Raw genomic sequence first — 10567 nt, forward strand, 5'->3', positions numbered from 1 at the left:
AGGTAATAGAGGCATAAATCACACTTCTTTAGATGCAGGCGGTAATCGAACTCATGCGGAAGTGGCTTCAGGTTCTCAGTGCTGTGCTTTAACCCGCTGCGCCACCAGGGAGGGCCTGTTGTTAGATTTTTTAATATGTGCCGTTCTTACTGGTGAAAGGTGGTATCTCACTGTGGTTTTGATTTTCATTTCCCTGATGATGAGAGATGTTGAATATGTTTTCATATACTTGTTGGCCATTTTTCGGCAGATTTTTAGAAACTTATCTTGACCTTTTTTTTCAGGTCAGGTCAGTAGCAATTATATCCAGTAAACAGACAAGGAGCTCTACAGGAGCTGTCAGTGAAAGCCCAGTCTTCATCCTGAAATTTCACTCACCTCCCTTCAGAGGGGCCCATCAGGAACTCAGGGGGGATCTCTACTTTAGCCAGTCTTTGTCCTGGCCTTCAGTTGTGAAACTACATCTACATTCCAATAAATATACAAAGGACACCAAAGAATTGGGTGGTTTTTTTGTTTGTTTGTTTGTTTTGTAGTGAACTAAATTGTATTTACCTTGGATGAACATCAGTGGGATTATTGGAGTATTAATGGATGGTGCTGAAAGGGATTATATTAAGGGAAATAAGTCAGAAGGAAGAAGTGAAATGTCTGATGGCTTCACTTACATAGAGAATAAAGAGAAACTGAGCGAAGGTCACAGAAATGAGAAAACTTCAAGCTGACCATACATCTGAGGCTTACAGTTAGGGAGGGAGTCACACTCATGTTACACAGGAGAGGGAAGAGCACAAGGTACTATGTGATGGTGCAAGGCACTGTTGGAGGTGGAACTATGGGGTCTGTGCCTGAAGGGAGAAATCAAATGATTTCCAGAAATGAACATGATGTAAGAATATGACTAATTAAATTTTTAAAAATTAAAAAAACAAATTGCATAAATAAATAAAATGACCTTATCAAGTCACTGATGATTGAAAGGATTTCTATCACATCACAGAGCTGAATGACTTTAAATCAGTAGATCAGCATTAGATAACATGCTGGAAAATATCATGTTATTTAGAAAAGCCTAGAATTAGTTTTCCTTACAATCAAATTTCTTTCAAAAAACATATACAATTTATTTTTTCTTCCAATGTTTCTGCTTGCTTCTTATATATAGATGTTTAATTATTATAAATTAGTTTTTTGAGATGAATATCAAGTGGAAATATGATTTTGTTATATTCAAAAATCTATCTAAGTTTCCAATATTATTTGCTGAATAATGTGTCTTCTTCAATGGTTTAAAATAGCCCCTTTACAAACTAAATTTCTGTGTGTATCTTTGAGCTGATTAATATTTTGTATTCACTCCTTTCCACCTTTGTCTTTTGTTGTTTTTGATATCTAATCCCTTCACATCTACCTTTGATTTCATAAGTTTCCTCTGATTTTCTCCCATGTGAGTTTTAAAATCAATTAGAAAGTGAATAGGAATCAACAGTAATTTGCTTCAGCAGGTTCTATATTGATTTGTTTGACCACTTAATCATTCAACATGTATTTGGGTATCTAATATATAAAAGCTTAAGTAATACAAGAATATTTCTTCTTCTGAGTTTGTCATTTCATGAGATTAATATTGAAACTAACAACCTGTTATGGGAAAATTGCTTTAATCAGAATGAGAAGGCTAGGACAAACCTCCCAACTAGCTCAGATTGGGGGCCTCCTGGAGTATGGAAATGGTCAGAAATAAAACATAAGCAATCATCTCACCAGTCACACTCATGTTATTAAATATGCTTCTCCTTAAATTATTTACTTTCTGTGTGTCATTCTGCCTATTTTTTTTGCTTTCTATAGCATATTTTTAGCTTTTTTGAAATTTTTCTGAAATTTTATCATACATACTTACATAGTCCTTTACCACAAAGCATTCTATCATGTCCATACTTAATATGACACATGGAATTCAGACACACATATGAAAAATATTATTCATAACATTTTTTCCATTTTATACAAAATATGGCCCCTGAATTAGCAAATTATGACCATGAATCTTTTCTGTTGTCTCCCTCTTTAAGTTTCAATTTTACCCACTCCTCTCATACCTGACACACATCCCTCCCACACTCACTAATACAAACATTGCTGCCCTTTTTATTCTTCTTTCCACCCAATTGTAGCTCTTCAGATTGTTTTCTCAGTTTACATGAAAGAAATAAGAAAGGGTTGAGGGATAGGTGGTGATGGAGGAATACAGGCTGATAAAATGTGTTCATATCTTGTGTGAAAAATATTTTCTCCAAGTATTTGTATCTTTTGTCTCTATTAAGCCTGGCACAATCCTAATTATGACCTGTGCGCTCACCTCCTCTCTTTCCTCTCACCTTTTTTACTGCCTGCTGCTTGTTCAAGAACCCACACAGACGAATTCACAGTTAACAAAGTGGTAGGATTAAAATTCATCAATTTTTCTCATTATATGTTAACATTGCCTGGCCTGTAGAGAGCCTGTGCTAGGAGGGATCAGCACATCCAGGTGTCTCATGATCTCCAAGGAGCTCCCACTCTCCTGCAGGTTCACTGACAGACCCCGGAGGTTCAGGGTGGAACACCTGGATCAGCTCCTTGTACGCGATGATGAGCTTTCTGAGCTCCACATTCATCTGTACACAGCTCCTTTCACCATCAGTCACCTAAAACATTGTGGGAATTTATTGCCATCAAAAAATAAATTGTGGAACCATGAAAGTGAACATTAATATCTGTTTCTTCCTGTGACCATCAGTCTGTCAGGCCTCATGGGCCAAAACTCGTGGGTTTTCTTTCCCTCAGTCACTTGAGGACCAGCTCCTGAGACAGCATCAGACAGACTTGTAGCCCCAGAAACCCCAAGATGCTGTCACATCTGGATGACAGGCTCTGGCCTCTTTAATGCCTTGGCTCTGTTGACTCTGGGCTAGTCCATCTCAGCAGTAAGTCTGAACGCCCACCACAGGGCAATGTCCTCAGCTGTAGTTTCCTGACCCCTAAATATGGACTTCACATTCTAACACCTCAAAGTGTCCATGTTTTTGGGAGTCAGTCATTCAAAGTGACCCTGCAAGTTCTTCTGGACTTCTACTTAGAAACTAACTCATGGAAAGGCAATTCTGACGGTCAGATTCTCTCCACTCTTGGTCCTTAGAAAAGAAAAGTCCACATCATTGCCTGCACATGCTGTTTCCTATGCCACTGGCAGGCCATGGACACTCACTCACTATTCTTTTCTCTAGGATTAGCTGTGCGTCTGGCTGGAGGGGGTGAGCCCTGCTCAGGGCGAGTGGAGGTGCGTTCTGGAGGAGACTGGACTCCAGTGTCTGACGGGAACTTCACATCGCTCACCGCCCAGGTCATCTGTGCAGAGCTGGGGTGTGGCAAGGCTGCGGCTGTCCTGGGGGGTGTATCCCTCAGAGAGTCAGATGGACGGGTCTGGCCTGAGGAGTTCTGGTGTGAGGGGCAGGAGCAGAGGCTCTGGCTCTGCCCCAGGGTGCCCTGTCCAGGAGGCACCTGCCACCACCGCGGGGCTGTTCGCCTCGTTTGCTCAGGTGAGACCTGAGCTGGATTCAACCTCCCTGCTTACTCTCCTGGGTAAGAAACACATGAGCTTTGGCTGAATCTCTGTCTTCTCCTCCCAGCATACACAGAAGTCCGGCTCATGAACAGCGGCAGCTCTCGCTGTGAGGGGCTGGTGGAGATGCGTATTTCAGGGCACTGGAGGGCGCTCTGCGCCTCCCACTGGAGTCTGGCCAATGCCCATGTTGTGTGTCGCCAGCTGGGCTGTGGGGTCGCCCTGTCCACCCCCGAAGGAGCACACTCTGGGGGAGCAGCTGCCCAGGTCTGGAAAGCCCGATTTCACTGCTCGGGGGCTGAGTCCTCCCTGTGGAAGTGCCCCGTGACCGCCCTGGGCGCTCCTGACTGCAGCCCTGGACACACGGCCTCTGTGACCTGCTCAGGTGAGAGGGGGCTGACTGCACTTGGGGGGCTCAGGTCCCTCAGAGCAAGGTGTGGGCAAACTGGCTTCAGATTAAGGATGGATTATGTAGTATAAACCTTGTCAAAATGTATTCATTTATACTCTTTTTAAAAAAGATTTATTTATTTATGCATACAGAACTGGGGTACAGGCAAGAGGTGCAGGGGTGGTGAGATGATTCACCAGAGACAAAGTCGGGAGAGAACAGACAGGCAGACTGACGAAGTACACTGCTGAGGGGAGCAGCAAACTAGATAGGAGAGGTTTGCTGCGCTATGGGGGATCGAACTTCCATTGAATTGGCCGCAGCCTGATAATGCTGCACTTTAACCTGTTGTACTACCAGGGAGGGCCCTATTCATATACACTCTTTTTTTTTATTTTATTTTACAGCAGTTTATTTTTACATCATTTTGTACATTTTTTTTTTCATCTCAATTGTAATCCCCGCTGGTTTCCCATCACCAAGTCACCCGTGTGCCATCACCATAATCCCGTGCATTTCCCTCCCCTCATATACACTCTTCATGTAGGTGTTTTATTGCATGACAAGTACACGTTAATACAGTTTAATTTTTCTACCTGTTTTTTCTAGGTTAGTTATCTGTGATCAAAATATATGATTTTTATAGCTTGTTCTTAGTTTTTCCTTAGAAAAACATTTGGAACTCATTTTACCATAACATACAATTATTTTTGGTAAATGGCCTACATGCTCTTAAGAATAATGTGTATTCTTCCACTTTGAGGCATACATTTTGCAAGTCATACCATTCAGATATTCAAAATACCTACTAATAGCTTTCCTGAAAGAGAAATGTCTTTCACTTTTATTGTCTGAATACACATTGCTTCAAAATATGATCATGGAAAGTAATCATTTTGGTTTTCTTCTTCCAGTCACATTTTCTTCATGGCTTAACCTCTCACCAATAGTGCTCTCTAACCCAACATCCTTCTGCTAACAATCCCTTCTGACTTCTGCCACCGCCTTGATCCCAAAGGAACATGTGTTGGCTCCTGTGACTAAAGATGGTCTCAACTTCCATGCACACGTGCTGCAGACACATTTTCAATTCTCTGTAGGAGAAGCTTAGTTGAAGAAAAGCATTTCTCTTCCTTTTTTAGATTCCATGACAAATATACTGGTAACTGTTGTGATGCTATCAATTTTCCCCAAAAACTTAGCAACAGAAACAAAATGCATTTTTATTTTGCTGTGATACCCTGTGTTAAGAATGTAGGGAAACTCAATGGCAGTTCTCACTGGTGTCTTCACATCACTGTCATCTGGGCTGAAGTCACACAAGTGCTGCCTGACCTGAGCGCCCAGGATGCTCCCTGAGGGGATGGCAGACCCCTGCCTGTGGCCTCTCCCCGGACAGGCTCCGCCGAGCAGCTCCCTACAGCGGCGTCCTCAGTGGGGCTGGGAGGCTGCGGGGGTCTCTTCTGTCCTGGTGCCGGAAGCCAGCAATGTTGCCTCTGCCGCATCACGCTGCCTACAAGCCAGTATGAAGATCAGTGGAGATGCAAGGGAAGGAAACATAGACCTCACTTTTCAGTGGATACAGTATTCAAGATTTTGTGGATATGTTTAAGTGTATGAGGATGTACAAAATGTCCCCCTGGGATAGTGGATTTTAGTTTCTACCTTTCCTTCTTTCATTGGTGGGTTTAAGGATCTAATACTTCATAAATATGCAGCTAAGACTTTTCCACCCTATCTTTTGTGCATCTTTTGATATCTTCTAGTCTCTTGTCCTGTGCTGTATTTTGTATAACTCTGATCTTCCTTATTTATAAGGATGAATTTACAAAGGTCTCAAAGGGAAAGAAACTCACTCCTGCTCTTTGCTTCTCTAGGAGCACCTGGCTCCAAAATTCTCACTGTCCTGGAAGCTCTGCAAAACGTTCAGACACAATTGCCATATTCCCACTTTCTTAAATTCATTCTCAGTATTTGGCCTAAAAACAGAAATATGAGTCATTGGGGGCACAATTTCTACACAGAAAGTAACTCTAAAGTAATGATGCCATGACTGTCCGATGACAGTGTTCATACCAGACTGCACCAGAGGTTATCAGGCAGTCTCATTCAGTTTTTTTGCTCTTTAACCCCACTAATGCTCTGACCTCGCTGCTTTGCAGGGAACCAGACCCAGGGGCTGCCCCTGTGCACCCACTCCCCGTCTCCAGGCTCTGCAGCCTCAGAGGAAGATGCAGCCAAGTGCTCAGGTGAGGGATACTCAGAACCTGGAAATCTGTCTTCTTTGTGGGTTAGAGGCAGTTTTGACCTGACTCTCCCTCCTCAGACAGCCCACAGCTCCGCCTGGTGGGCGGAGGCCATTCCTGCGCCGGCAGAGTGGAGATCCTGCGCCAGGGCTCCTGGGGCACCGTGTGTGATGACGGCTGGGACCTGCAAGATGCCCACGTGGTGTGCAGACAGCTGGGCTGTGGAGAGGCCCTCAACGCCACGGTCTCAGCTCACTTCGGGGAGGGATCAGGGCCCATCTGGCTGGACGGGATGCAGTGCACAGGAAACGAGTCCCACGTGTGGAAGTGCCCGTCCCGGGGCTGGGGGCGCCATGACTGCAGGCACAAGGAAGATGCAGGGGTCATCTGCTCAGGTCTGTGCTGCACATTGTCCTGGGACTAAGGGAAGAGACTGAAGGTGTGGGGGAAACACTCTTAAGGACAGAGTCTGAAAGTGAAGAGGAGAAAGCAGTTTCCTCCAGAGTATCTGACTTGCTAGCACTTATGACGATTAGGTGTCTTCTTCCTTGCTGTGGTAGCTGATGGTCTGGTCCTTCTTTCTCAGTAGCTTCTCCTGATGGAGCCACAGCCCACAGTTTCCATTTGAAACAGGATTCACTCTTCAGTTAGGGATCAATAATACAGAATCTATAATATGGATTCTTGAGTTCCACTGTACTTGTATCTCCTAGCTGTGACTGCTGTATATGTCTGTCTCCACCCCATACGTGGTTATTAGTGATGTTCTATTTCTACAGAATTAGTGGTTAAAGCAACTTATATTATCATCTTACAGTCTTGTATGTTAGTAGTCCATCACCATCTCCCCGGGGTAAAATGAAGCTGTGAGCAGGGCTGCATCACTTCTAGGTCCTGGGCAGGAGTGTGTTGCAAGCTTCTAGAACCTGTCTGCATTCCTTGGCTCAGAGACCCCTTCCTTGGCCGTCTGACCAGGAGTGTGGTACATCTCTAACCGTTCTCCAGAATCACCTCTCTCTCTCTAACCAAAACCACTTTTACAGACAGTGGGGCCACCATGTGATTACACTTGTCTCACCTGGTTAATACTCAATGTTTAGGTTAATTGCCGTGGACCAGTGCAGTAGGAGCAGGAGACAAGTTTCAGGGATGGCAGTTCTGGCGCAGGGTGGACAAGGATGAGGTTGAGTGACAGATAGACACGACTTCTAGGAGTAGATATCTGAATGTAATTTATTTTTAAGAGTGCAGAGCATTTATACAGTTTTTCTTGGCAAGCAAATAAATATAGGGGTACAATGATTTTTTCAATAGAGGCATGACAGGTAATACATTCATTTCTTTTTGTTTCTGAGATGTTGCCAGGGACCTGAAAACCAACTTGGGGCCCTAGGAAATCACCGTGTATTCAAGGTTCAGTGCTGTTAAACAAATACTCTATCTATCACCTATGCCTTTCTAATCCTTTTAATTACTCTCTCCATTCATTTCACAAACCACCTGGTATACAGGAGTTAATTGTATAATAATATTAAAGATTGTAAGGGAGTTTCTCAGAAGTAAATCAGTATCGAGAATAGAGGAAGTTACATTCCTATCAAGAGTATCATTAAAAACGAAGCACAGTATCCATAGCATTTCTTTGTTGTGCATCAACAGAATCAGAAAACAAATCAAAAAGTTACAGTGACCATTCGAGAATCAGCCATTCTTTTATTCCTGGAGGGCCACGTATTCTTCCCATGTGCCCGGTACCTTGACCGTGCCAAGCTCTAAGGATTTCTCACTTAGGCGCTGCGGGAGGGGACGTGGCAGTTAACCTCACCTTTCCAAGGTTTTCTCTTACCCCAGTAGAAAGTCTCTTTTCGTGCAAGGTGACACATTCACATGTAAGTGATGATATGCTCAGGTTCCAGGGATCAGGATGTAGACATCTTGGGGGCCATTATCCTTCCCCACCCCACTAACTATACCTGCTTTCCCAGATTCTGTTGTTTTGTCAGGAAGCAGTATCCAGTCTTCCTTCCCTGCTGATGGTCCAATGTGCTGAGTGGCGTGCTCATGGAGCCCTGTCTCCCCCTTTCCCTTTCAGAGTTCCCGGCCCTCAGGCTGGTGAGCGAGCATCAGGACTGTGCCGGGTGGCTGGAAGTTTTCTACAACGGGACCTGGGGCGGTGTGTGCAACAGCCCCATGGACGCCGTGACCTTGTCTGTGATCTGCAGACAGCTTGGCTGTGGGGACAGCGGGACCCTCAACCCTTTGGTTGCTGTTAGGGAAGGTTCTAGACCCCGGTGGGTAGATGGAATCCGGTGTCGCAAGATGGATACCTCTCTCTGGCAGTGTCCTTCTGACCCTTGGAAATACAGTTCGTGCTCTGCAAGAGAGGAAGCTTCTATCACGTGTGCAGGTGAGTGTAGAATGTGTCTATCTCTACCCCATAGGTGGTTGTTAGTGATATTTTATATTTTCAAATCTAGGTCATACATTTAAGTTATGTCTTACATTTAAGTTATGTCTTTAAAATGAAGTGGATACATATTTAACCACATGCTCCCAATCCTGTTTCAGAGGAAAATATAAGGAAACTTGTGCTAACTGCAGCTCATGTGAAAAATACCAGGTTGATTATAGTGAACCTGTGGGAGCACAATAATCCTGTGATAGTTTCTAAGGAATTCTCATTAATGAGGACTAGCTAGGCTATGCTGAATATCTTGCAATGAGTAAAAGTCAGGTCCCCAACTCTTATGCTCATGGATTTTTGCATCAAAATGCATCTGTACTATTCAGACTCCTGCTGGCAAAGAGTAAACTGTGTCTTGTAGAGTCAAAATTACACTCCAGGTCAGAAGACAGAAAGGAGAGAATATATAATTTTTGCCTTCATGGGACATAATATCCCAGGTGGAAAGCTCTCCTTAGGCAGAGGTTTCCTGTCATGAGGGTTAGGAAGGGCTGTTGCAGTGTGTTTGTTTGATGGAGACTTGATGGATGAAGAAGAGTATTATCAGGACAGAGGTGGGAAGATTGTCCCATTTCTTCATGTAAATACTGTCAGTGTAAATACTGGGTTTTGAGGAAATTTTGTCATGTCAAGAGGAGTGGGAGGATGGGGAGCAGACCAGGGGACCCTAGCAGGCAGAGCAGAGGGAGATGTCTTGTGGGTAGGAATCAAAGGAACAGTTCTGTCAAACTGGAGTTAGTTTACCCTTTGGCTGTCACTGCTGAGAGAGCAATGACCTGGATCTCCAGCTTTTTCTCCTTGCAATGATCACGTCTAAGAGGTGATTGGAATTCCAGTTTTCTTAGTTTCTCTGTTATTGTTCCTTTAAAAAGTGCAAGTGAAGTGTTGAATATGTATTATTTCCCTGTGTTCTAGACTTAGTTTTTACATGTCTACTTTTTTAGGACCACAGACAACTATATGATTTTGTATTTTCTATAATAGTTTGCTCATAAGTAATAACTTAAAGGAATTCTACTTCACGAGATTTTCGTCATCCATTCATTCAGTTCAGTGAGATTGATGAACCCCCTCCCCCCTGCACCTACAGAAGTTTCTGACTCACAGAATTGAGTGAAGTTTTGTGGGACACCAGGCACTGAGCTTAGAGCAGAGGCCCAGGTGTGAGTCGGCGTGCAGGATCTTTCCTGTAGCAGAGCTGCCTCAGTGTGTGCGTGTATGTGTGTGTGTGTTAGCCGTGGCTTGTGGGAAGTGATAGGCAACCACAAAGATAACATGATTTCACTGCTGGTGAGGGTAAGCTCCAGGGAGTGCCAATCCTCGGCCATTAGGTTAACTAGGAAGCCCGTGTTTCCCCTCGTCATTTAGTCTGAAGCAGGTGAACTTGCTTGAGAGCAGAGCACCCCCTCCTGTGGCTGACCCAGGGCTCCCCCTTCCCCTTTGCAGAAAAGAGGCCCAAGAGCTGTCCATCTGCCGCCCCCTGCACAGGTACCTCAGCCCCTCCCAGCCCCGGGTGCCCTGGGCGCCTCCCCCGCCCGCCCTGACAGGGGCCCTGGCCTTGCAGACAGGGAGAAGCTGCGGCTGCGGGGCGGAGACGGCGCGTGCTCAGGCCGCGTGGAGGTGTGGCACGCAGGCGCCTGGGGCACGGTGTGCGACGACTCCTGGAGCCTGGCCGAGGCCCACGTGGTGTGCAGGCAGCTGGGCTGCGGCTCGGCGCTGGACGCCCCGCGGGCGGCGGCCTTTGGCGCTGGCAACGGCAGCATCTGGCTGGATGAGGTGCGCTGCAGGGGCGGGGAGCCCTCGCTGTGGGCCTGCCCTGCGGCTCCCTGGGGCCAGAGCGACTGCAAGCACGAGGAGGACGC

The 10567-nt window shown here is 45.3% G+C and overlaps 1 protein-coding gene across 1 annotated transcript in view; it reads left to right on the forward strand.

Moving 5' to 3' along the window:
- The window catches only part of LOC101620503 (antigen WC1.1-like), an 80505-nt gene that overhangs the window by 46739 nt on the left and 23199 nt on the right, over positions 1-10567 (forward strand). Inside the window, 7 exon segments of the mRNA XM_012732331.1 lie at positions 3270-3581; positions 3672-3989; positions 6158-6244; positions 6322-6636; positions 8334-8648; positions 10152-10193; positions 10270-10566. Coding sequence (XP_012587785.1) covers positions 3270-3581; positions 3672-3989; positions 6158-6244; positions 6322-6636; positions 8334-8648; positions 10152-10193; positions 10270-10566 — 1686 coding nt within the window.

This window comes from Condylura cristata, unplaced genomic scaffold (genome assembly GCF_000260355.1).
Source record: "Condylura cristata isolate star-nosed mole 26May11 unplaced genomic scaffold, ConCri1.0 scaffold00034, whole genome shotgun sequence".
NCBI classification, from domain to species: domain Eukaryota; kingdom Metazoa; phylum Chordata; class Mammalia; order Eulipotyphla; family Talpidae; genus Condylura; species Condylura cristata.